This window comes from Sapajus apella, unplaced genomic scaffold, assembly GCF_009761245.1.
Source record: "Sapajus apella isolate SASKATOON/1434 unplaced genomic scaffold, GSC_monkey_1.0 scaffold29, whole genome shotgun sequence".
Lineage (NCBI taxonomy): Eukaryota > Metazoa > Chordata > Mammalia > Primates > Cebidae > Sapajus > Sapajus apella.
The window spans coordinates 7,468,829-7,495,930 of NW_022436969.1; the positions used below are offsets into that span (position 1 = coordinate 7,468,829).

At 42.0% G+C, this 27,102-nt stretch overlaps 3 protein-coding genes and 2 pseudogenes across 12 annotated transcripts in view; 2 read left to right on the forward strand and 3 right to left on the reverse strand.

Moving 5' to 3' along the window:
* OSBPL1A (oxysterol binding protein like 1A) overlaps positions 1-22,275 on the forward strand; it is a 235,739-nt gene extending 213,464 nt beyond the window's left edge. For 7 of the 8 annotated variants that reach the window (XM_032293166.1, XM_032293168.1, XM_032293169.1 and 4 more), the window contains 10 exons: positions 2,809-2,943; positions 4,262-4,359; positions 5,766-5,948; positions 11,931-12,038; positions 12,576-12,665; positions 13,656-13,782; positions 17,242-17,358; positions 17,979-18,102; positions 19,826-19,916; positions 21,056-22,275. In XM_032293166.1, the coding sequence (XP_032149057.1) occupies positions 2,809-2,943; positions 4,262-4,359; positions 5,766-5,948; positions 11,931-12,038; positions 12,576-12,665; positions 13,656-13,782; positions 17,242-17,358; positions 17,979-18,102; positions 19,826-19,916; positions 21,056-21,158 (1,176 nt within the window). In that variant the 3' untranslated portion in view covers positions 21,159-22,275. The remainder of the gene's footprint in view (positions 1-2,808; positions 2,944-4,261; positions 4,360-5,765; positions 5,949-11,930; positions 12,039-12,575; positions 12,666-13,655; positions 13,783-17,241; positions 17,359-17,978; positions 18,103-19,825; positions 19,917-21,055) is intronic. The other variant, XM_032293167.1, reaches the window with a different exon arrangement.
* Positions 13,486-13,604, forward strand: LOC116561642 (annotated as a pseudogene).
* The window catches only part of LOC116561406 (calcium-binding tyrosine phosphorylation-regulated protein), a 36,829-nt gene continuing 29,642 nt past the window's right edge, over positions 19,916-27,102 (reverse strand). Inside the window, exon 5 of one of the 2 annotated variants that reach the window (XM_032293177.1) lies at positions 19,916-19,997. The gene's annotated coding sequence lies outside the window, so the exon portion shown is untranslated. Of the gene's footprint in view, positions 19,998-24,154; positions 24,744-27,102 lie in introns of those variants that run through there. The other variant, XM_032293176.1, reaches the window with a different exon arrangement.
* Positions 22,663-25,364, reverse strand: LOC116561408. The gene is given in 2 exon segments (XM_032293181.1): positions 22,663-22,750; positions 24,143-25,364. Coding segments are annotated over 2 exon segments (1,149 nt in total). The 5' UTR covers positions 25,291-25,364; the 3' UTR covers positions 22,663-22,749.
* Positions 25,362-26,748, reverse strand: LOC116561409 (annotated as a pseudogene). The gene has a single exon (XR_004273416.1). The product of XR_004273416.1 is annotated as an SPRY domain-containing SOCS box protein 3 pseudogene (transcript).

Below are 27,102 nucleotides of genomic sequence, written 5' to 3' on the forward strand. Positions count from 1 at the left end.
AAAAAAAAAAAAAAAAATGAAATGAGCGTTTTGGACTCAAACTCCACTTAGAGAAATCTTCTACTTAAAAGCCATATTTGCCTGTATTCTTAAAGATATATGAATATGGACATATATGGACTTTGTTTTAAATTTAATAAACACATGTATAGCATTACTAATGTGCCCAGAACTACACTTTATGATAGATACTATTATATGATAGGTAGTTTATGATAGATACTATTATATCCAATTTCCTCATCAATAAGTACTAAGTACTTATTGATGAGGAAACTGGAACAGCGTTTAATTTGGTCAAAGCTACACAGCTAGTAAATGGTGAACCCAGCAGTGGAACTCAGTCTGGTTCAGTGGTCTTACCATTACACTATCCTGTGATTACAAAGAACTTGAAAGACTCAATGTATGGATCTTACATGTGTATAAAATCCCCAGAACACAGCGGAAGTGTCAGTACGTAGAGCTGATGCCATGCCTTAAAACAAGCAAATCTTGGCTGGGTGCAGTGGCTCACACCTGTAATTTCAGCACTTTGGGAGGCTGAGGCAGGCAAATCACCTTAGGTCAGGAGTTTGAGACCAGCTTGGCCAACATGGTGAAACCTTGTCTCTACTAAAAATACAAAAAATTAGCTGGGCATGGTGCCACATGCCTGTAGTTTCAGCTGCTTGAGAGGCTGAGGCAGGAGAATTGCTTGAATCTGCGAAGTGGAGGTTGCAGTCAGCCAAGATCACACTATCGCATTCCAGCCTGGTTGACAGGAGCGAAACACCGTCTCAAAGAAAAAGAAAAAGGAAGTGTGAATATAAAGCAAGAGTGTGTATGCATATGTGTGTGTTGTTTTGTCTCTAGGGAGAGGAGTAGGAAAGGGAAGTAAAGAGACATTTTCATGTTTTTATTTCAATGTTATTATATTTTATACTAAGACAGTTGTGTATTTCCCAATTAGTTTTTTTAATAGAAAAAAATACTTTTTATTGAAAAATGGAAGGCTGGGTTCTCTGGCTCACACCTGTAATGCCAGCACTTTGGGAGGCTGAGGTGGGAGGATCAGATCCCTTGAGGTCAGGAGTTCGAGACCAGCCTGGCCTGTCTCTACTAAAAAAATACAAAAATTATCTGGGTCTGGTTGTGCGCATCTGTAATCCCAGCTACTACTACAGAGGCCGAGGCAAGAGAATTGCATGAACCTGGCAGAGATTACACTAAGCCAAGATCGTGCCACTGCACTCCATCTCAAAAAAAAAAAAAAAAAAAAGTAGAACAAAGAGAGCCTGGGACCTTTCAATTAAGACAAGCCTTGGCAGTCCCAGTTTTTTTTGACTTGTCCCCAGCAGTGAGTCTCTGGGTTTAATGAGCTCTCAGAGTGTATATAGTTGAGCTTTCTTTTATTTCTCTGTATACATTCCCGTTTTCCCTCATCTCCCCAGTGAGGCAGCAATAAATTTACCTTTTCTTTTAATTAGGCTTAGCTGTTACATGTCTGTCTGTGTTCTGCAGTGTTTTATGATAATGAATGAGCTTATTTTCTTTGAATGTGCTCCAGTTTCGGTTCTGCGAAGGTTGCATTGTTTTTAATTTAAAAGCTCAGTGGGAATGTGGATATTTAGGGGGAAAAGTCAGAGCTAAGTCAGGTGGCATCCAGCCTCAGGACTGTTCACCTGCCCACGAGACCAGCCAGGAGGCCTCATAAAAGACCTGATTCCCAAGGGAATGGTCGCTAGAAATTTGGGAAGATTGTCGGAATATCCCAGTAAATACCAGATAAGTGTGTTACTTAATGAATTTTGTAAAGGCCTTACCAGAATATTACATGCTGGTGGCACGTGGTAAACAGAGTTGAACAGTTGCAGTTCAGGTCAGAAACTTTATTCCTGATTGTTAAATTATTTATGAGAGTCCACTGTGGTGGCGGCATTCTGGCAGACAATTTAAAATCTATTCTGTAAAATATGCAGTGGCCTGCTGGTACCCTAGACCATAATTTATACTGGATTAGTGTGCTCAGATAAGCTCAGTGTTATCATTTCGTTTCATTTCATTGTCATTTCAAAAGCTGTGAAATTTCTTTTGGAAAACTACCCGGAAAAAATGGTATGTGTGGTTTGTCTTTAGCCCATTGTTATAAGATAAATGTAGACATATTGAAGTTTTAACACATATATTTCAACAGACAGCAATCCATGACTTGAACAGCCCCAGAGCTGAAGCAGTTCCACACTCCACTGAGAAGGCAGAAGGGGAGCTTTTGGAAGGTGTTCATTGAGGGAGCCAGACAAAGAAAGTATATACATTTGGTGAAAGTGTCACGTCCCTAGATAGAGGTTTGGCGGTTTCTGATTGGTGAAGCTTTAGTCGACAGGGAGGGGTTTCAGTTTGCTTATGTAGGAACTCAAGGCACTGGAGTCTTCTCCAGTCATGAATGGCCCTGCAGTTAGTTATTTTAACACCACTGTGAAGAGTTTTGTCCTGTCTCCATCACCTTTGTATCCCATTTCCTAATTCTGACGTAAGGCAGACTGATTGATAGTCATCCGCTCAAGCTCACCAGCAGACAGTGAGCTCCCTGAAGCCAAGGAGACTGTGTGGGCAGTCTTTGTATTCCCTCCTTCAAGGCCTAGAAGGTTATACTCCATAGTATTAGGTGCTTTGGAAAGATTTTGTGAAATTGAACCAATATTGATGAAATGTCATGGGTTACTAGTTGCTGTTCTGTCCTTTCCAGGAGGATGTTATGTAAAAATAATAGTAGGTTTGTTTGCTATGTATATTGGACATAACAGTTTTAATTTTCTGGTTAAATAGGAACTATCCAAGATCACGATGCCAGTTATATTTAATGAGCCTCTGAGCTTCCTACAGCGCCTAACTGAATACATGGAGCATACTTACCTCATCCACAAGGCCAGTTCACTCTCTGATCCTGTGGAAAGGATGCAGGTATGAGCCAAGGGAGGAAAAGGTCTAATAGAGACCTCTCTACCCACCCCACCCTGAACTTACACACATTCACACAGTTAGTGTTAAATTCAATGTGAGGTTGGGAAATGTTATCAAAGTTGCATGTCTGGAGTGTCCTCTGGTCAGGGTGACACCATCATGCAAAGACCAATGAGTATTGCAGGAGAAGTGGGAGGTGGCCCATAAGCAAACCTTGATATTAATGGGCTTTTTCTAAATCTTTAGTTTAGAAAGTAGTGTTGGCTGGGCGCGGTGGCTCACGCCTGTAATCCCAGCATTCTGGGAGGCCAAGGCAGGTGGATCACAAGGTCGGCAGTTCGAGACCAGCCTGACCAACATGATGAAACCCTGTCTCTACTAAAAATACAAAAATGAGCCGGGCATGGTGATGCGTGCCTGTAATCCCAATGACTCAGGAGGTTGGGGCAGGAGAATCGCTTTAACCTGGGAGGCAGAAGTTGCAATGAGCCAAGATTGCGCCACTGTACTCCAGACTGGGTGACAGAGCAAAACTCCACCTCAAAAAAAAAAAAAAAAAAGAAGAAGAAAAGGAAAGAAAGTAGAGTTATGTTGAGGGAAGAATTCAACCTTTCTTCTTCCAGACTTTCTTGGGGTATTTCCAAGAATAGGTTAACACATACACACACACACACACACACACACACACACACAATAGAAAAATACGTTTGTACTTACTTGTGTATATAAATATATATACATTGCTATGTGTTAAGAGACAGCAAGGAATTGCACTTTTAAATTTTTTAGATAGAAGATGTTTGTGTTGTACATGGATGGACTGGGTAGAGACCGAGTATAGTATGCGCATTGTTCTCCTTCAACAAAGCAAGAACATTCTAAACTGAGGCTTTCTGTTCTTTCATTTCTATAAATCAGCATTTTCCAACCTCATTGGACTTAACACCAATTAAGGTGTGGAGTTTTATATCTCTCTCCCCAATCCTGGAGAAATTTTTTACTTATAAAAAATATAAAATGAATTAAATGTAAGTTTGGACTTGAGGGTTTTTTAAGAGTCCTTGAGAGGATTTGAAGCTCTGTTAGAGTGTGATGAAAACCATGGTTGGGAATAACACTATAGGAAGTGACTCAAAGTGATTTCCATTCTGAATATCCAAGTTTCCATGTTCCACTGCTAGAGCCATATTAAAACTCCAAAGTAATTAAACTCCTCAAAATAATTTGTAAATTACTGTCTTCGGCAAAATTTTAGTTCCTAAAAGAATGCAGAGCGAGTTCAGCTATTTTTGACTTGTTCTCATGCTCTGTCCCACAGTGTGTAGCTGCGTTTGCTGTGTCTGCTGTTGCTTCTCAGTGGGAACGGACTGGAAAGCCTTTCAACCCACTGCTGGGAGAGACTTATGAATTAGTGCGGTGAGGCCTTTCACTCGCATGCTTTATATAACCTTGCAGATGGAGAGGAGAAATACATACATATTGGTCATGGCCAATAACAATTATGTATAACTGGAGCAAGTTAACCATTTTGATGTTTGTTTCTAGGATACTTATTATTTTAGAGACTGTCAAAAAATATTGAAACATGCATAAAAGATACCATTATAAGAAATAATTGCAAGGATTTCGGTATTCCTGATTACGTGGGATTAATCACCCTCCTTTTCTCCTTATGTAGATCATAAGATATGATCGAGTTTTTAAAAATAATCATTTAAAATATATTAGCTGCGTATGGTGGCACACGCCTGTAATCCCAGCTACTTGAGAGGCTGAGGCAGCAGGATCTCTTGAGCCCAGGAGCTCTGGACTGTAGTGCACTCTGCTGGTCAGGTGTCCACACTAAGTTTGGCATGAGTATGGTGACCTCCCAGGAGAGGGAGGTCACAAATGGAACAGCTCAGAACTCCGGGGCTGGTCAGTAGTGGGATTGCACCGTGATTAGCCACTGCACTCCAGCCTGGCAACAGTGAGACCCTCTTATAAAAACACCTCTTTACAAAAAATATTAATAAAATCTATTAGCATAAGTATATATTGTTTGCATAATCCAATGACTACATCTATAAGTACAGGTCTGTTTGCTTGAGCTAGCCTGTGTCTTGTTTATACATGATTAAGGGATTTTATTTGGCTTTAGTTTTTCTGTGTGTTCCTCTTCTCCGCACAAGTTTTGATCTCATTTGTTGCCTAGATGTTTGAAAGTGGACACAGTAGATTTCTCTATTTTAATGTAACAGGAATGATGTGTTTTAAATTTACATAATTTTTTTTTCATGTAAGTCATTCAAATTCATGTGGCTGTTCTTTATTTTAATTTGTTCAAGTAGCTAGCATTACAACATTGGATTTGGTGGTTTGGGTTGCATTTGTATAATTTCTCATAGGTTAAAGTCTTTCATTGCAATGAGAATAAAGAATTGTTGGCCAGATGCAATGGCTCACACTTGTAATCCCAGCACTTTGGGAGTCCAAGGCAGGTGGATCACAAGGTCAGGAGTTCAAGACAGCCTGACAAGCATGGTGAAACCCTGTCTCTACTAAAAATACAAAAATTAGTGGGCATGATGACGGGCACCTGTAGTCCCAGCTACTCAGGAGACTGAGGCAGGACAATCACTTGAACCCGGGAGGCAGAGGTTGCAGTGAGCGGAGATCGAACCACTGCACTCCACCCTGAGCACAGAGCGAGACTCCGTCTCAAAATACACACACACACACACACACACACACACGAATTGTTTACTTGAAAGGGTAATTATGTACATGTTTAATGATAGAGTTAATTATAATGTTGCTTTTTTTTTTTTTTTAATCTTAAGAGATGACCTTGGATTTAGACTTATCTCAGAACAAGTCAGCCATCACCCACCAATCAGTGCGTTTCATGCTGAAGGATTAAACAATGACTTCATCTTTCATGGCTCAATCTATCCCAAACTGAAATTCTGGGGGAAGAGTGTAGAAGCGGAACCCAAAGGAACCATCACCTTGGAGCTCCTTGAGTGAGTTCTAATCAAGCCATTAAACCCTTTTTATATATACCTACCTGTAACTGCAGACATGCACACTCAGCTGACCTTATTGTTCAAAAGCTGGAGAAAAAGAAACAGCTTTCATACAGTGCAAACTATCTACCTCTATGTAAAAGAATTTGAGAAACGTGGCAGTAGCCATTGCTGATTAATCTGGGTATGTGTAAATAGTTTAAGTTGATGTTTGACTCTGGTGTTTGGATCTATTTTAAGATTGATGCAATTAATTCCTTCATGACAGTTCTTATGAAACATGCTTTTTTATATCCTTGTGCCAATGTTTTGTTTAAAGATCTTTCAAAATGAATTCACTTTGAGAAATAATGAAATGGCAATTGTGGTGCATGTTAGGTGTTAGATAAATTAGAAGTTCTCTTCTTCTGCAAGATGAGCTTTAAATCCACAATTAATTCCAGTTAGGATAGAATCAGCATATAATACCCTATCTCTTTAACACTGATTACAGCTAGAAACCCCGGACAAAATACTTAAAGCAACAACCCGAGGACTCTGAAACATAAATAGTAGCAGGCAGACTGGAGAGAGCAGTTAAAACCTGAAGACCCATAGGGCAGTGAGTTTACTGGTTTTATATATTTCTCTCAAATCTCCTGCCTTAGAATCAGAGCAGCAAATTGCAGAAGTGGGCATTGGAGGCAGACAGAAAAAGTTCTAAGAGTAACTCTCTCTTTCTAATTAAAGGACCTAGAAAGATACCCTTGCAGGAAGTAAGAGACTAGGGGAAATCCTGTTTTATTTTTATCTCACAGCCCTGCCCCAAAGCAAGCCCTAGGGTTTGTAGCTACACTCCTGCAGCAATGGTGGCTGCGGCAATCACACATGTGCCTCAAACTCAGACAGAGTCCTTCTCTTTGGCCAGAGGAACTGAATAAAGGAACGTCTGGGGTCCCAAGAGTGTGAGAGCATCCCTGTAATCCCAGCACTTGTATTTCTGTTCTTATTTTTCTTTTCTTTTCCTATAATCCCAGTACTTGTTTTTCTGTTACTAGTTTTTCTTTCTTTTCTTTTACTTCTTTGCCCCAGAGGAAGACCTAGTTGTGGAAGATACAGGACAGAGCAGAGAGGCTCAAACCCCAGCTTGCCAGACAGAGGGCGGAGGAAGGACCCCCTGGTGTCTAAGAGTATTGGGGAAACAGCAAAGAGGAGGGAGCTCAAGAAAGGGATCTCCTAAAGCTGCGTATGAGTTCCTAAGCTCATCCCTACATATGTGCATTGAAATGACCCAAAAGGGTACACAAGGGCCTCGGGATCTGAAATACTGGGTGGCCTGAGATCCAGGTCCCTGGATGGCTATTGAGAGGTGAGCCTGAGCAGCACTACAGAGGCTTTGAGAATGAAACTGACACTCGAATCAAAGCCCACAGGAGGAGGGGTCAGGACTTCTGACCTGAAACTCTGTTAATTGCCTACTAAAACAAAATTTTTAACAATCAGTATTCTCCAGAAGAGGTTAAGAGGACACAGTTTCATAATATTCAGGTGTCCGGAATACAGCCCGGAATCATTTAGCATACCAAGAAACAGGAAGATCTCAAGAAACTAAAATAGAAAAGGCAGTCAACATTACTCCAACCCAAAGCTGATCCAGATACTGTCATTTGTATCTGAGGTGTAAAGTAGCTCCACAAGAGAAAGGTGGACACTCTCAAAGGAGCAGAAAGACATTCTAGCAAAAAAATAAATAAAATGGTATTTTTGGAAATTTTAGTACTGAAAGTATAGTCATAGAAATACAATAACTGGGATAGGCTCAATGGTAGAATGCATATGTCAATATATTTACAGGATGTATATGTTGAAAACCACAAGATACTGTTGAAAGTAATCCAGATTACCTGGGTAATGTGCCTCGATATATTTTGAAGCCTCAGTTATAGTTAAGATGTTGGCTCTCCCCTCACTGATCTATAAGCAATCTGTGTGAACCACAATCCAAATCAAAATCCTCAGATGATTTTTAATAGATACAGAGAAGTTGATTCTAAGTTTGTATGAAAAGGCAAATGACATAGAACAGCCAAAATAATTTTGAAAAGGAACAGAATTGATGGACTCCCACTACCCAGTTTTAAGACTTAACTCTAAAGCTGTTGTAATCAAGACAGTGCGGTTGTGGCCAGAGTAAAGACTGCATAGATTAAAGCAGCAGGGAAGAGAATCCAGAAATTGACATGCAGAAATGTGGTCCCTTGATTTTTACTAAGGTGCAAAGGCAATACAGCTAAGAAGAATAGTCCCTTCCACAGACAACCATCTGTATTATGGAGACAGTGGATGGCTGTTATGTTAAAAAATGAACCTCAAACTAGACCTCATACCTTCTACAAAAATCAGCTCAAAATAGATCATAGACTAAAATAAAATGTAAAACTAAGGCTTTTGGAAGAAAACATAGGAGAAAATCTTACAACTTTAGATTAGGCAAAGAACTCTTAGGAATATGATACCAAAATTACAACCCATGAAAGACAAAAATTGATAAATTGCATTTTATTAAAATAAAAAACATATTCTTTGAAAGATTCTGCTCAGAGAATGAAAACATAAGCTATAAAATAGTAAAAATTATGTGCAAATCATATAGCCATAAAAGGACTTGTAGCCAGACTATATAAAGAATGCTTAAAACTCAATAAGAAATGATAAGGCCGGATGTGGTGACTCATGCCTGTAATCTCAGCACTTTGGGAGGCTGAGGTGGGAGGATCACTTGAGCCCAGGAGTTTGAGACCAGCCTGGGCAACATAGTGAGACCTTGTTTCTACTAAAACATTTTAAAAATAGCGAAGTGTGGTGACACGTGCCTATAATCCCAGTTACTTGAGAGGCTGAGGTGGGAGGATCACTTAAGCCCAGGAGTTCGAGGCTGCAATGAGCCGCGATTGTGCCACTGTACTCCAGCCTGGGCAACAGAGTTGAGACCCTGTCTCTGGAACAACAACAAAAAAAAAAACCAACCCCTCATTAAATAATTGGGCAAAAATTGAACAGATAGTTCTCAAAAAAAAATTATATATATGGCAAATAAGCACGTGTGTGTGTTTATATATATATATATAAATATGGCTACATATATATAGGGCAAATAAGCACACGAAAAAATGCTGCCAGCTGATTGCAGTTACTTAGGAGGCTGAGGCAGGAGGGCAGGAGGATTGCTTGAGGCCAGGAGTTCAAGACCAGACTGGGCAACATAGACTCTGTCTTTTAAAAAATAAAATAAATTTAGCCAGGCATGGGGGCACATGCCTGTAGTCATAGCTACTTGGGAGGGTAAGGCAGGAGGATCACTTGAGCCGAGGAGTTCAAGGCTGCAGTGAGCTGTGATCCACCACTGCACTCCATCCTAGATGGTAGATTAAGACCTCATCTCTAAAAAAAAATAAATAAAATTTTTAAAAAAGATGTTCAACAGCATCAGTTATTAGATAACTACAAAATTAAAATGACAATGAGTTATCCATATACCTATTACAATGTCCAAAATCAAAATCATTGTAAAAATTTACCAAGTGCTGTCAAGGATGTGGAACAACTAGAAATCTCATACAGATTGAGTATCCCTTTTCTAAAATATACCAGAAGCATTTTGGATTTTGGATATTTTCAGATTTTGGAGTATTTGCAGTATACCTACCAGTTTAGCATCTCAAATCCAAAATTCCAAAATCTGAAATGCTCCATTGAGCATCCTTTGAGTGTCATGTCAATGCTTAAAAAGTTTCAGATTCTGGAGAATTTCAGATTTCCAGTTTTTGAATTTGGAACGCTCAACCTGTATATTGTCGGTGTTGTCATGTAAAATGGTAGAGCCACCCCGGAGAACAATTTGGCAGTTTTTTATATAGTTAGCTGTTTACCACATGACTCAGCAAGCCTACTCCTAGATATTTACCTTAGAGAAATGGACGCTTACATTCATCCCAAAACCTATATACAAATGTTTATAGTAGTATTATTCGTCATCACCAAAAACTGAAAACAGCTCACATGCCCTTCAGTGGGTGAATGGCCACTGTGGCACATCCATACAGCAGAATCCTACTCAGCACAAAGAAGAATGAATTATTGATATGTAGAGCAACACATGAGTTTCAGGTGCCTTACACAGATTGAAGATGCAATCTCAAAAGGTAATCTACATTTATATGATGTCTGGAAAAGGAAAAACTATTGCAATGGAGAACAGATCAGTTGCTGGGGATCAGGAACGAGTTGGAGATCCAGGGATTAAGAGTGGAGAAAATAAAAAAAGAAAAAAAAAGAAAAAAAAAAAGAGTGGAGAAAGATCTGACTACAGAAGAAGCATAAGCGAAGTCTTTGGGGGTGGAGGAGTTGTTTAGGATTCTGATTGTGTTGGTGGTGGTTACAAAGATCTGAACAAATGTAGACCTGAATACCAACAAAAATGAATTTTATGTAAATTTAAAAACACATATCTAAGGAAAATACAAAGGTATAGCAGTGGCTCATGCCTGTAATCCCAGCACTTTAGGAGGCCAAAGCAGGTGGATCACCTGAGGAGTTTGAGATCAGCCTGGCCAACATAGCGAAACCCTGACTCTACTAAAAATACAAAAATTAGCTGGGCGTGGTGGCGTGTGCCTATAGGCCCAGCTACTCGGGAGGCTGAGGCATGAGAATCACTTGAACCTGGGAGGCAGATGTTGCAGTGAGCCAAAATCGCATCACTGCTCTCCAGCCTGGGTGACAAAGTGAGACTCTAGCGCTTTGGGAGGCTGAGGCAGGTGGATCATGAGGTCAAGAGATCGAGACCATCCTGATCAACACGGTGAAACCCCGTCTCTACTAAAAATACAAAAAATTAGCGGGGCGTGGTGGCGCGTGCCTGTAGTCCCAGCTGCTCAGGAGGCTGAGGCAGGAGAATTGCCTGAACCCAGGAGGCAGAGGTCGTGGTGAGCCGAGATCGCGCCATTGCACTCCAGCCTTGGTAACAAAGAGCGAAACTCCGTCTCAAAAAAAACAACGAATAATAAAACTTTTTCTTTTTTTAACTTTTATTTTAGGTTTGGGGGTACATGTACGGGTTTGTTCTATCCCTCACTGTTGTCATGAGGGTTTGTTGTACAGATTATTTCATCACTCAGGTACTAAGCCTAGTACCCACTAGTTTTTCTGATCCTCTCCCTCCTCTCAACCTCTTCCCTGAAGCAGGCCCCAGTGTCTGTTCATCCCTTCTTTGTGTCTATTAGTTCACATCATTCAGCTCCCACTTGAGAGGAGCTGAGAACATGTGGCATTTGATTTTCTGTTCCTGTGTTAGGTTGCTAAGGACAATGGCCTCCAGCTCCTCCATATTCCCAGAAAAGACATGAATCTTGTTCTTTTTTATGACTACATAGTATTCCATGGTGTATGTGTGCCATATTTTCTTCATCCAATCTGTCATTGGTGGGCATTCAGGTTGATTCCATGTTTTTGCTATTGTGAATAAGTGCTGCAGTGAACACTCACGTGCATGTGTCTTTATGGTAGAGTGATTTCTATTCCTCTGGGTATATAGGATTATAAAATCAGAGTTTATTCACATAGATGCATTTTTTCCTTTGGTGAGCTGGAGGATACTTTCTCTAGAAAGTGCTAAATAGACTTTTTATTTTCTGTCTGTAGCTTTTTAAAAATGTTTTATGACAATTTTGAATGCTTACAATGATTATGTACGTAGTTTATTTGGAGTTTGGTGGAAGTATGTAATTTTTTCTTAAGCTGTTACTTCCTTTTAAGAAACAATGGGCAGATGATCTCAATTTGACTGTGAGTTAACATCAGCAGAGTTTTGAAACTCTGAGGACTTGGCTATCTTGAGCCGCCTAGTTTGTTATCCTGAGTAGTAGCATTTGGAGCAAGTTCACTTTTTAAACAAAGTGATACCTCTCACTTACTTTTTTGGGATTGGTTTTGTTTTTTTAGACACAATGAGGCATATACGTGGACAAATCCCACCTGCTGTGTGCATAATATTATTGTGGGTAAGCTCTGGATCGAACAGTACGGCAATGTGGAAATCATAAACCACAAGTAAGGCACCTTGGGGTACTTCATCCATTCCTTTACTTTCATCAAGCAGTTTTAGTGGACTTCAGTTTTTTTGTTTTGTTTGTTTTTAAAGAAAAGCTCTAGAACAGGCTGATGAAAATTTAACAATCGGGCAACAGAACTAACTCTTAAATGACTAGAAGCCCTTTATTTAATAAAGAGGGTTCATTAACGTCTCTGATAAAGGAAGACTGTGAACCTTAATTCCAATCTCAGCTTATTTTGCTTCCTTTGTTTAGTGGGGGCAAGGGAGATGGGGCATAGAAGTTACTAGAAGGAGCTGGGCGCCCATTCTACTTTGTTGCCTTAGGCAAGTCACGAATTCTTTCTGCACCTCACATCTCTTTTCGTTATGGTGGGAACATTACCAATTGAGGATTAATCATTATCACCTTAGTATGGAGCCTGGCACAGAGAAAATCCGTAAACAGTTGCTGCTGCTAGAAAAGTTATTGCAGTTATTTCTCTACTGCTGCATTGGTAATAAATGATAACCTGGACTTACTATTTTCTTTATAGGACTGGGGACAAATGTGTGTTGAATTTTAAGCCATGTGGCCTTTTTGGTAAGGAATTACACAAAGTTGAAGGCTACATTCAAGATAAAAGGTAAAATTTCCATTTTAAACGTTGAATAGTATACATTTTGTTCACTAGATAAAATGTCAGTATTGAAATACATTGTTGGCCGGGCATGGTGGCTCAGGCCTGTAATCCCAACACTTTGGGAGGCCGAGGCGGGTGGATCACGAGGTCAGGAGTTTGAGACCAGCCTGGCCAGTATAGTGAAACCCCGTCTCTACTGAAAATACAAAAAAATTAGCTGAGTGGGGTGGTGGGAACCTGTAATCCTGGCTACTCCAGAGACTGAGGCAGGAGAATCGCTTAGACCTGGGAGGCGGAGGTTGCGGTGAGCTGAGATTGCACCACTGCACTCCAGCCTGAGTGACAGCGAGACTCCATCTCAAAGAAAAAGCAAACGAACAAACAAGCAAACATTGCTATAACCTAGGAAACAAGCATTCTAATACGTTGAAAAATCTTTCTTCTACAAGTATATTTCGTTAAAGAACATGATTTGGTTGGGCCCAGTGGCTCACACCTGTATTCCCAGCATTGGGAGGCTGGGTGGGGAGGATTGCTTGCAGCCAGTTCAAGACCAGCCTGGATAACATAGTGAGACCCCATCTCTACAAAAAAAAATTTTTTAATTAGGTAGGCGTGGTGGTACATGCCTGTGGACCCAGTTACTCTGGAGGCTAAGGTGGGAGAAACCCTTGAGCCCAAGAGGTTGAGGCTACAGTGAGCCATGATTACACCACTGCGCTCCAGCCTGAGTGACAGAGTGAGACCTTGTCTCAAAAAATAATAATAATAGAAAATCTGATTCGTACACACCTTTATAGTAATCTTTAATTATAGCAAAACAGTTTATGGCCATGCCACCCTGAACATGCCTGAGCTCATCTGCTCTTGGAAGCTAAGCAGGGTCAGGCCTGGTTAGGACTTGGATGGGAGTCCACCTGGGAATACCGGGTGCTGTCAGCTTTAAACAAACAAACACTGGTTTGTTAACTAAACATCCATTTTTCTTGACAGCAAAAAGAAGCTCTGTGCCCTCTATGGGAAGTGGACTGAATGTTTGTACAGTGTTGACCCTGCCACGTTTGATGCTTACAAAAAGAATGATAAGAAAAATACAGAAGAGAAGAAGAACAGCAAACAGGTGAACATCCTGTAAGGTGGTATGGAAGGAATAACTGGACTCTTCACTGTGTACTCATCCATCTGGAGTTAGCCTGTTCCAGGAACACAGTTTGACTTTCTTCTTCCTTGCTGCTAATCCATGTCACTTTTCTCTTTTTATCTTTTTAATGATCAGATATTTGCTTTAACAGATATCGACATAGCCTTGTATAGGATATGGACATGTACCAGTTTTGTAACTGTGGAGCAATTATATGTGGGGCTTTGCTTTAATTCACATAGCTTGGAATGTTGGAGTTCATCTTAACGAAACAAATTTTCTTTTCCTCCTGTTTATGTGCACTGAAGGTTGAAATTGTTTGAAGATTTAAAATTTCCTGGCCAGGTGCAGTGGCTCACGCCAGTAATCCCAGCACTTTGGGAGGCCAAGGCACTTGGATCCCCTGAAGTCAAGAGTTTGAGACCAGCCTGACCAACATGGTGAAACCCTGTCTCTACTAAAAATACAAAAATTAGCCGGGTGTGGTGGTGCGTGCCTGTAATCCCAGCTATTCGGGAGGCTGATGCAGGAGAATTGTTTGAACCTGAGAGGTGGTGGTTGCAGTGAGCTGAGATTGTATCATTATACTCCAGCCTGAGCAACAAGAGCGAAACTCTCTCAAAAAAAAAAAAAAAAAATTCCTCCAAAATTCTCTCTGACATTTTCATGTTTATCATCAGTTTTGTTGCCTTCTTCCTTATCATGAAATTACTGAAGTTAAGACTGTCATAGTTAAAGGAGTCATCCCTGGGCTGCTGTCTTCTTCTTACTAAACTTTCTTCCTTGTGGGGCAGTTAGATCCCAACAGGGGAGGCATGCGGCTTCTTGTTGCATGGTCCCAGGCAGGCTTCAGTGGTTAGCAAACTCCTGCCCCTTCCCTCCAGGTGTCAATGCTCAGAGCTAAAGAGGACTGCACCTCTTTGGACAGGAAATAATTGTTTGAGGTTGGATTCCATTCCAGCAACCAAGATAATGGTTCTGAGTGCAAACTCTGGGTTAGTATCTTAGCCCCACCACTGATGAGCAGTAGAAGCCCAGATTTCTCATCCCTCTGCCTCAGTGCCTTCATTTGTAACATGGGCATTATAATAGCACCTACCTGTTAAATGAATTAACAAGCATAATGGGCTCAGAACAGTGTCTGCTCATAGTAAAGACTGATAAAGTCATTTCTGCCGAAAGTACTTCCTCAGACAGGCATCTTGAGCATCTTCTGCGAGCTCATTAGAAATGCAGGCTGCCCGGCTGCCCCTCAGACCTACTGAAGACCAGTCTCTGGGGCTCTTCAGCGTTTCTTATGCACGTGAAAGTTCAGGAAACCCTAAGATCCCTCAAAGTGGAAGGTGTATTTATGAGTGACTTTCCTTGTAGACGGAGTTAACCTTGCGCCCAAAGTGAAAAGTGGTTTATTAAACGGCCGGAGCATTCTGCTCTCCTGTGGCTGGGGCTGTTTCCTTCTTTGTTTCCCTTCAGCTGTGTGTGCACAGTTCTGCTTCCCTCCTTACATCCCATGTTCCCGCCCATAAGAACCGGGCACGGGCTGTGCTCCACAGCCAGGAGGAAACTGACGTGGCTTAGAACGGCAGGTCCGGGATTCTGGGACCTCCAGCACAAACTCCTCAGCTGCAGCTCCTGCTAATAGGAGGCACCTTGACAAAGACGATCTCCCCAACAGATCATCTTCCAACTCTCTTTACAGAGTGGGGCGGCCAAGAACATTGGCGAAATTCCAGGGAACATTCCGTATATCCCCTAAGTTCCCAGTCAGTCTGTGAAAAAGTGGTTTTTCCCCTTGGAGAGAGCAGGTATTCTCACACATCCACTGCTTTTCTGGTCTCTCATTCCTGTGTGCAGCTACCTGTCATGGATTTCTGATGTCCCTGAACACAGACGCTGCGGAAGTTTGTATCATTAGTGTTGTCAACTCTGTGCTATTTTGTAAACTGTATATTCACTGAACTTGTCTCAGCTAGTAGTTCTAGATTTGTTCACTGTGTGATGCTGGGGTTTGCACAGTGATGAAACCTCCTAATGATTTCTCAGAACGTGTCCCTGTCTTTAGGGAAATAGATATACACTTACAAATTGTTATATTTATGTTATATATATTACCCTTCCAGAGCCTTAATTCATATGTTTAAAACAGCAGTCAGGACATCTCCTCGAGGGATTGTTGCATAAAGACTGCAGACACAGAGCGCTAGCATAGCTGGGGCTGCGGGGAGGGGAGCCTGAGGAAACGTTGGCTTCCCATGTAGCCTAACATCTATGTAAATTTTCTTTTCATCAGATGCACTAGGGATCCCTCCCGGTTTTGTGCCATTGATAAATTTAGTTGACTTTCCCAAGAGCATAACCTTTTGTTGTTCTCAGATCGTTCCTCTCTGGTGTGTGAACTCCACGACAGTCAAGTAGTGACTCTAGCACCCCAGTGCGAGGCCTGCAGAAGTTCCTCAGTAAATACTCAAATGATGCTTTGGGAGGCTGAGGTGAGAGCATTGCTTGAGGCCAGGAGTTCAAGACCAACCTGGGCAGCATAGCAAGACCCTGATTTCTGTAAAAACATTAAAAAAAAAAATTAGCAGGGTGTGGTGGCACACACCTGTAGTCCCAGCTACTTGGGAGACTGAGGCAGGAAGATTGCTTGAACCCAGGAGTTTGAGGTTACAGTAAGCTGTGATTGCACCTGCACTCCAGCTTGGGCAACAGAGCAAGATCCTATCTCAAAAATAATAAAAATAAATACTCAAATGAATTATTTTTGTCTTTAAAAAGGAAACAAGCCTTAAAACCATAAAACACTATAGGGAAGAGTGATGATGGTAATGACCTCAATGCAGGTAACACTAAATGGCGCAGCCCTTGAAGCTCAGGAGGCTCTTAGCACCCACTTGGGCATTCAGCAGGTATTCATTGGCTTTCCACACTGTGTTAAAAGGATATAAGAATTACTACTTTCCCTGAGGACTGAGGAAAAAAAGGAAAAGAAAAAAAAAAAGGTTATAAGAATTAGAAGGTCATAGTGTCCCTGCCCTCATGTAGTTTACATTCTAGTGTTGTGCAATAAACAATGGTTTACAATTTCTAAGTGTATATATATTTTCCTAAGGATAGAGATAACGTTCTGAGAAATCATTCCATCATTGTGCGAGCCTCATACAACGTACCAACACAAACTTAGATGGTGTATGTATTCTATTTTTTCATGTGGAAAGCCAAAAGGTCCAACACGGTTACTGAATATCAGTCATTTCTCCTACCTGATCTGCAATGACAATACCGAATGCCATATAGCAGATTTCTCTACATGCTCTGCTGTAACCTTACGGGACTGCCATCATGTTTACAGTCTGTTGTGGACTGAAATGTCATTATGTGGTGCTAGACTGTCTCTTAAAACCTTTCACTTAAATTATGTTCATTGGTTGGTTTTTCTAGATGAGCACTTCGGAGGAGTCGGATGAAATGCCAATGCCAGATTCTGAAAGTGTATTCATTATCCCTGGAAGCGTTCTCCTGTGGCGAATAGCCCCACGACCTCCCAATTCTGCCCAGGTGAGACTGGGCTTGCTGGCTGTGGCCTCACCGTCTGTGTTCAGCATTGTGATGCTCTTTCCTGGCACGTGCGGGGCCAGCCCAGGCAGCATGGAGACTGGCAGGCTGGCATCCTGAGCCCCCACGGGCTCTCGGGTGCTCCCTTCTTGCCTGAGCTCAGTGCATCATAAGTGCATCATGCTGTCCATCCCTCTGGCATCTGGCCAGGAGGATGTGTGGGGTAGGACTTCACTGGGGCTTAATAGTTACTTAGCAGTAAAACTGGTCCTTGTTAAATATAAGCTGGTGCAACCTAGTCAGTACTAGCCCTCCAGAGCCAGCAAGGATGATTTTAATGAAGATAAAAGAATGTTTTTTGCTTAAGAGTTCTATTTCAAGTTGATCATGATAGAGGATATTTATTCTGCAAAGCCTGCTTTGAGATGTTTTTGAGACAGATACCCACAGATGGTGCATATTTTGTTGAAAACATTTAGATTATGTGTGATCTGAGAAAGACTGACCATTGTTCCACGAAAGGGAGTGGGTCATTGTCAAGTCAACCCTCTTCTACTTTCAGGGCTTTTCATTTTGCATGATGCCTTGGCATATGTTAATTGTATCCTTTTCCTTCTTTTCAGATGTATAATTTTACTAGTTTTGCAATGGTTTTGAACGAAGTAGACAAAGACATGGAGAGTATGATTCCCAAGACAGACTGCAGGTTACGACCTGACATCAGAGCCATGGAAAATGGAGAGATAGGTAACTAGCATCCGCTGAAGCAGCCAGTGAAGACTCATTTCTTGGGGGTTGATGCTTTGTTTTATTCTTGGTGATTGTTAGCATCATTGGAGTACTAGCATTTTTAGTCTGTCTTAGAGATGGTTTGAATTAACATTCAGTTTAAATTCAGTAACTTTTAAATTTGGAAATCTGAGCAGACCTTATTAGCTCATATTATTTCGGTAATACTCCCCTGAGAATTTAATATACTGGAGATGGCCAGAGGCATATTCTGACTAATTATGTCACTGTCTACTTCAGAATTTATGTAGCACCTTATCAGCCTCAGAGGAGAGTGTGGCCTCCCCTTGGTTAATTATAACTTACATGTTTTTGTGTGTGGGTATAAGTAGGTGTATATACTTACGGAGTATGTGGGATATTTTGTTAGCTGGCATACAATGTGTAATAATCACATCAGGGTAAATGGGGTATCAATTACAACATTTAAAAAATTTAAATTTTTTTTTAATACAGAGTCTCTCACTCTGTCTCCCAGGCTGCAGTGCAGTGGTGAAATCTTAGCTCACTGCAGGCTCCGCCTCCTAGGTTTAAGCTATTCTCATGCCTCAGCCTCCTGAGTAACTGGGACTACAGGCGCATGCCACCACGCCCAGCTAATTTTTGTATTTTTAGTAGAAATGGAGTTTCACCATGTTGGCCAGGCTAGTTTCGGACCTCCTGACCTCAGGTGATCCACCCATGTCAGCCTCGAAAAGTGCTGGGATTACAGGTGTGAGCCACCCCACCCAGCCCATTTTTATCTTATACCGTTAAATTTCTTCCAACTCAGTGGTTCTCAAAAGGGGGGCATTTTCTCCCTAAGGAAACATGTAGCAAAGTCTGAAGACTTTGGTTGTTACTTCTTGGGAGGGACTACTGGTGTCTGCAGGCCAGGAATGCCTGCACCAGGCAGCCTCTTATGATATAGAATCATCACATCCAACATGTCATAGTGCCACAGTGGAGAAAAAGTGAGCAACAGCATTTTGGAAAACTGCTTAAATTTCTTTTTTTTGGTGGGGGGAGGCGGTGGTAGACAGACTTGCTTGTCGCCCAGGCTGGAGTGCAGTGGTGTGAACTGAGCTCACTGCAACCTCCGCCTCCTGGGTTCAAGCGATTCTCTTGCCTCAGCCTCCCAAGTAGCTGGGATTACAGGCACCACCATGCCTGGCTAACTTCTGTATTCTTAGTAGAGATGGGGTTTCTCCATGTTGGCCAGGCTGGTCTTGAACTCCTGACCACAGGTGATCCACCCACCTTGGCCTCCCAAAGTGTTGAGATTACAGGTGTGAGCTACCGTTAAATTTCTTAAGAATGGAATCGGAAGGAGCTCTGTGAGGTCTCACTAAGAATTTAGAATAATTGCACATTTATTTAGTTTTTACACCCAGTTTTTCACTGATGGATTTTAACACACTTCTTTTGGCCTTAAGAATAAGCAGGTTGTTCTTGGCAAAGGCAAGGTTGTTAAGAGCATAGGCGGTCAGAGATGCTGCATCTGTGATACCAGCTCTGCCTCTTACTAGCCCAGGTAGCTGTTATATTTTTTGCTTCATTTTTGACTCCGGTATTTATGTTTTAATAAAAGGGAAACGATGCCGATACATGTAGATGGTTCTCTTGTAAAGTTATTGTGCTTAATACTGTGACTGGCATCCTCTGCGTAGAGCATTAATGCTTTGTATTGATGATATTTTAGATCAAGCTAGTGAAGAAAAAAAACGACTTGAGGAAAAACAAAGAGCAGCCCGCAAAAACAGGTCCAAGTCAGAAGAGGACTGGAAGACGAGGTGCGTGCCTGAGTCGGGGTGTGAGGCTGCTGTGTGCAGACAAGGCAGGGTTGCCAGACACTGTGACCCCAGAGCAAGGGCCTACCTAACACAGACCCTGCCGACTTGTTCCAGGCCTGAAAAAAAGTTATTTCCACTGACTTTTATCCATTCATTCATCCATCATTGATGGACATAGGTAGATTCCCTATCTTTGTTACTGTGAATCGTGCTGTCAGAAACATGGAGATGCAGGTATCCCTTTGATACATTGAATTCCTTTCCTTGGAATACCCTGTAGTGGGAATGCCAGATCATAAAGCAGTTAAGTTTTTTTAAGAAATCTCCATACTGCTTTCCATAGTGGCTGTTCTAATTTATATTCTCACCACCAGTATATGAGCTTGCTTTTTTCTGCATCCTCGCCAGCATGTTATTTTTTCTTTTTAATAATAGCCATTCTAACTGGTATAAGATGGTATCTTGTAGTTTTTATTCACGTTTCCCTCATAATTAGTGATGTTGAACATCTTCTCATATCCTTTTGGCTATTTGGATGTCTTCTTTTCAGAAATGTCTATTCATGTCTTTTGGATTATGTGTAGCATGGTATATTAGAAAAATCATGGTCTTTAACATTAAACCTAAATTTGCCAGCAGTGACTAGGTTGGGCAAGTTATTTAACTGCTTAGACATTCAGCTTCTCCTGTGTAAAATGGAGCTTTAAGAATCTGAAGGGCATCCAGGTGCCTTATATACTGCTGTGGGTATGCTGTAAATTTTAATTTCCTTATCCTAATTTACTCCTAACTGCTTAAAAGAATGTCTTGTTGTGGAAAATAAGATCCAGCCTAGAGGATAAACCAGTTAGACAAATACGTGTTCGAACCACCCTATTAGAAGACCCTGTTTCTGTCAAGTAGCTTAGATGCCAGTGGGAAATCCATATCCCTTTTGCATGGTATCATTACCTCTTCTGGATTATTATTCTGCAGACCTGTTCCCTAAGCAGAAAAACAGTATCACTTCAGCATCTCTTTGAAAATCTCTCACTCACAGAATGAACTGCTGCAATAGAAAAATACTGCAAGCTAGTGAAGAAACAGCCTGTGATTTTGAATCATTTCTCCTGTAAGTCTTGGCCTTTTTCTTTTAACAGGTGGTTCCATCAAGGTCCTAATCCCTATAATGGAGCACAGGACTGGATTTACTCTGGCAGCTACTGGGACAGAAACTACTTCAATTTGCCTGACATTTATTAAAATGGATATAAGTCAGGGTGTTTGGCTAATCTATAAATAAGTCTTAAACCTATGTTTTTAAATTTTTTCCCTTGGTTTCTACTTATCTTTAAAAAGAAAAAAACACCCATAACTGCATTTCACCCAACAAAAGTAGGGTATAAGGTGATAATGGTGATGAAAGTCTTAGGAAAAATGCATAATTTTGCTACAAAATGTACTTATTTGGAATACTATTTTATATAGAAGTAAAAGAAAACTGCTGGGGAATATGCTTTTTATGTTTGCTGTTGCCATATTTACTGAAGGTTTATACCTAAATGTAACTTTAGCTTTATGGAACTATATAGTAATCCCAAATCAAGTTATTTTGAATATTTTTATGCTGTCATGCTTGAATGTTTTAGATGTAACCTTTGACATATTTAGAACTCTCCTCCTAGACAATGTTTATGTGCTCAAATGTAGAGGTTATGTCATTTTGTGAAGACTCCATTGATTAAGATGGCTTTTATTCATACTAATCCTCCCAATTTTACTCCTTCCATCTTCCAAGAAAAAAAGATGCCTGAATATTCAGAACAGGTATTTCTGATTTGAAAATAATTCTAAAGAATTAAACTGGAAAAGTATTTCGTTTACTTAGCTCTGAATTTACTTTTACAGTTTTCTGCAATCAGTATCATTAAAATGTTTAATTTTACATTTGAACTGAAAATATGTATAAAATCTAGCAATTCACAAAAATGCCCTAGAAATACAGATTTTAATCACCATTACATAATGATAAACCTTGTTAAATGCTTCCATTTCCAGTGGCAAATGCCACTAGAGAAATTAAGTTGCACTCATGTAAGTATCAAACTATATAAAAGGAGGTCTTGTGCATTTCAAGTTTGCAAGGTACCTGTGTACTTAAAATGTGTGTGGAGACCTACTGTATGGTAGCTTTGCCCCATTAATTGGGGTACATTAATCTTAAATCTTACAGTATTTATCCACCCAAACCCCAGACTGAGATATTGCTCCCAGGGGCCTTAGATAGCTGCCAGTACATGATTTTAATTGCTGTCTTGAAGTTAACAAGTGTTATAATGAAATAATCTACCTGATGCTAAATAAAGGCTTTAGAATGTTCCCCCAAATTGTGGTTTCTTTTAAATATACTAAATTGCCACTTAATATGTTAGAAGTGTCCTTTCAAAGAAAGAAGTCCTTGTGGTACCATAGCTCCAAAAGCCAAGGAGATAACTAGTACCTGGCGTACATAGTGGTAAGTAGGTATTTAGCATTCAGTTAAACTTGGTCACTACCATATTAATTCGGTGTGAATCCCAAATGCAGAAGTGGAAATGCCTGGCTAGAAAATTCGTTACTAGATCTGTTAGAGCGGGAATGGTTTAAACGTATATATACATAGAAATTGGAAAATGATACTGCTTTATAGGTCTGAAAAGATGAACTTTTGTGTTTGGTTGGTTGCTTGTAGCCCTTGTAAATTACACAAATAAGCAATACAAAATTGTATGCTTGCATGAAGTTTATTGATACGTTACACTTGGTGGCAGACTCCTCCCTGAATGTTGACCCTTCAAACAGCGTCATTGCTGGATCTGTGAGGAATAATGCAAATTGTTTAAAGTTAAACATGCAACTGAACATGTGAAATGAGAAGATGAGAAATGCAAGGTCTACCCTCCTGTTACTAAGCTTAACTAGTTACCTATGGGCTTTTGCACTACAATATCCTAGCAATTTCATGCTGAAAACAGCCATTTTGGCAATTCCACTAGAAGTCCATAAAGAGTTTAAATAAGCATGCACGTAGCCCTCAGATAGTTTGTCTTTCCTTAAATATAGTAACTGGTCCTTGAGCCTGCTAATGAATGAAATGTAGCTTTTGTCCATCTCTCAGATGTTCAACTTAAAATTCCCACAAATTAAGAGGTATATAACACTTCTGTACTTTCAACTCATCTCCCCTACTTCCTCTGTTGACCTTCCCCTTACTGCTAGCTAATCTTTTTCTACATAGCAATCTGAGGGATCTAATAAAAACAGGAATCTGATTTTATCATCAGTCATTCTTCTGCTTAAAACACTTGTGCTGGCTTCCCATTGAACATTCAATCAAAATCTTCATCTTATGCAATCTCCCCATCCCCTCCCAGCCAGTCTCACCGTGGCCTACTTTGCTGTCTCTGGAATCCCCGTGGTTCTTTCCTGCCCTAGGACACAACCTGGACGTACCCTGCAAAGCTGGCTCCTTCTCCTGCTTGGGTGTCAGTTTGTATCTGAGCCTGAACACCCTATCTATCTAATAGTGACACTTAAAGGCAGGCCTGTGTTAGTACCTTGTTTTCTCCATAATACATGTTGTAATATACTTTTCTGTCTCCCCCATTAAGATGTAGGTTCCATGTTTTGCTTACTCTACTGTCCACACATAGGGGAGGAGAGCTAGCATAGGACTTGGCATTAAGTATAAATGAAAAACTTAAAAATGACTTGTGAGTGATCAAGCAGTCTCATCCACAGTTAATCTCAGCTGTTATTTAGCTCTTTACTCTGCTTCTCACCTGTCCATCTACTGTCTCTTACCACATGAATTAAGTGCTCTGTTACATAATCAAGACTTCTCTCTTACCTTGCTCTTCAGTTTTTTCCAGCTCCTCCCTAAACATACCAACTAAATCGTCCTGTTTTAAAAATCCGTCCCCTTTTCGCATCTACCACTGTGTTAGACAATGGACTAGGTATTCAAAGGCGACTGAGTTCATTAGTTTAATGGGCATCAAATCCTTGGTGCAAGTCATTGTGGTACCGTGCATCTGCTGTGCATTTATTAGTAACTGGTGGTTAGGAAGTTAGACAGTAACCCCAGGAAATTAGAGTATACCCCAATTTATTACATATTATCTTAAATTGTTTTTAGCTATCTAAATCTCCAGGTCAAAACATGAGTTTTTTCCTACCTAGATGTTATGGTAGGAAAGTGTACCTACCAGTTTTCACTGTCTGCTTTGCGAACTTTGTGAGCAGTAGCCACAGTTATCTCCCCAGCAATACCGTAACTTCCAAAGGGAGCACATTTGTCACCAGATCCTGAACTTTTTTTAGCTACATCTTCTACTGGGAAAGCAACAGAAAGAAAAACAGGGCTTTTTGGCTTGGGGACATCTTGTCCACTTGGAGGATTAGCATTGTGGGGACTTAGAGTATGTTTCTGGAATTTCCCATCTGCAGAAACAGCAATGGGCACTTGCACTGCAGCATATCTCTTCAAGACATCTGACTGCGAAACAACAGCATGCCCAGGAAGAGGTTCCCATTCCTGTGCTTTCTGAACATTTGAGCCTACTAAGATAAAAGGTGGGGCACTGATCTTCTTTGTGTCGTCCATCACATAAATTGGAGAAGTGACTGTTGGTGGATGCTGCAGAAACTGCGGATCCTTAGGATTAGATATGTAGAGGGTTGCTTGGGGGAAAGGCCCAGGTGCAGGTGGCAGTGATGAGTGACTTTGTTGATTCTTATCAGTTAGACAATAAAGGGTTCACATGTTGGAATATGGTGGTGGCTGTTCTGGTTCACTTGCTGCCATTGCTAACATCTGAGCAGCAAACTGAGCTGGGTCAGCTGGGACATAGGCAAACTCTGGTGAGACAGATGTTGGAGGCGGTGAGGAGGGTGGGCTGGTAGTCTTAGGGGTAGCTGCTTTGGAAGAAGAATCATGAACTGCTTCAGTTTGCTCAGCACCTAGCTCAGCAGAAGTTAATGATGGAAACTGGGTGGTTTTGTCATTATATCCTGTTCCGGTTACATTGTCCTCCTCTGTGTCTGTAGATTTTTCCATCCGTGTAGGTACTTTAGATTCTACAGATGTTTTTTCCAGTTCTTTTAAACATTCTACTTTCTTCGGTCGTGTTGATTCTTCTGACCACTTCTGTACTTTAGTCTGATGAAATTGTTTAACCAGATCCTTTATATCCAGAGAAGTATTCCCTTCTCTATACATAGTAAGTTCTTTAAAATAAACTACTGCGAACTGGTTGATGTTTGATGGGTTGCTTTTGATAGTGGCTCTGCTAATTCCTTCGAGTAGAGTCTTGAGGCCATAGGGTATGCCAAATCTGGACGTTGAAGAAATCATTTTGGCAGGATGTCTGTAACTCAACTTTACGGCTGCGTTCCTAAGAGCTTCCTTGTTACCCGCTTGCGGGCGGCTCCTGACAGCATGCAGAGTAAGTTAGGAACAACAAAGGCCCTGTGGGAACAGCGGGCTCCAGCCAGGCTCTCCTCGCAGCCTCCCAGGAGACCTGGGGCTTGGGGCAGCTGCTTCCCCACCCAGCACAGCAGTGGAAGGGCCCTGGAGCCCCCACAGAAAGGACTGACCCAGCCTCAGGAGGTGAGAGATGGCTCATCCAACTCCACCCTGGAGTGTGGCCAGAAGGAACAGAGAAAATGGCTGTCCCAGCCTAGGGAGGCAGCCACTGGGAAGTCGGTCAGGTCCGGCGGCAGCGCTTCCTCTGGCAGGGCCGGGGCTCGGGACTGCTGGGGCGGGCCGATGCTGCCGCCTGGGGATCGGGCGCTGGAGCCTTGTGGCGGCTGCAGCTCATGCTCAGGACCCAGCCCAGCTTGTTGTGCAGCACCTGCTTGAGGCCTGGCGGCAGGGGCAGGCCTCCCAGCGTGTCCCCCGAGTCCGGCCGCAGCTGGCGAAGGCGGTGGCAGCAGAGGTACTGGAGAGAGGTGGCGCTGGCGCAGGAGCGAGTGACCTTCATGCTGCTGCGTGCCGCGGTGGAGCACACCATCGGGTAGAACCTCTTGTTCTGCAGCTTGGTGGCTGCCACGCCTATGCACTTCCTGTTCTTGAAGAAGGTCAGTGTCCCGTGCCAGGTATCCAGGTGCACGCCAATGATAGAGCCCTGGCCGAACCTTGAGGACAAGCTGGTCTTGTCGCCCTTGTGGTGGAGGAGGCCCATGTAGGACAGGCCCCAGCTGTCCTCGTCCCTGCCCAGCAGGCTGTAGAACGTGTGGCGGTATTTGTCCAGGTCCACATCCGACGTCCCAATGCCCACCATCATGTCGGTGCCGTAGACGGGCGAGGTCATCTTGATCTCCCAGAAGTGCTGGCCCTCCCCAAGCTCCTTGGTGCCCCGGATGGCCGCTGTGCCGCAGCTGACCATATGGAAGCTGACCTTGCGGTTGTCACAGCTCAGCAGGGTGGCTGATGACTTATTCAGGACATCCTACACCCAGTCGAAATACTCGTCTTCCTCTCCACAGCGGCAGTCTTTGCCCCTGTGGGCTGAGTGCAGGCTGCTACAGAAGGAAGCCTCGCTCTGCCCGGCACAGTCACAGAACGAGTCGCCGGTCACGGGCACCGCGCTGGGGATCGATGGCGGCAGCGTGGAGTACTCGGGGTCTGAGTCCGAGTCGCTGTGCTGCCCATCAGAGTCGTAGCCCCAGTTAGGGGAGCCTGCCAGAGCCACGGCCCGGGCCTCTGCGTCTCGGCGGGCTGCATTCAGGACAAAGTGCCAGATCCTGCTGCTCCGGGGGCGTCTGGCCATGGTGGAGAAAATCTGCAGCTCCAGTCTCGCGCTCCGCCGGGGAGCTTGTACGTGAAGTGCCCGTCAATTGCTGCAGCTATTGCTGCTGTCAATGCATTGCATGGCAGGTGGTTTGCTGGTAAAATGATAACAGCAGCATATGTACCTCTTTTTTTTTTTTTCTGAAAAGGCAAAAATAGAGAGAAAAATAATTTACAAAATAAACCCATCTTCAATTGCAAGGTATGGTACAGCCATCTATTCAGTCAACATCAAAGAAAGATACAGCGAAACACAGAGATGTTTAAAATTTTCATTTGAAAGTAAATATTTGAGGTAAAAATAATGCTTCATCTTATAATACATCAAATGAAGCCAAAAAAGACTAGAGGATTCACAGACTAGCAAACATTTCA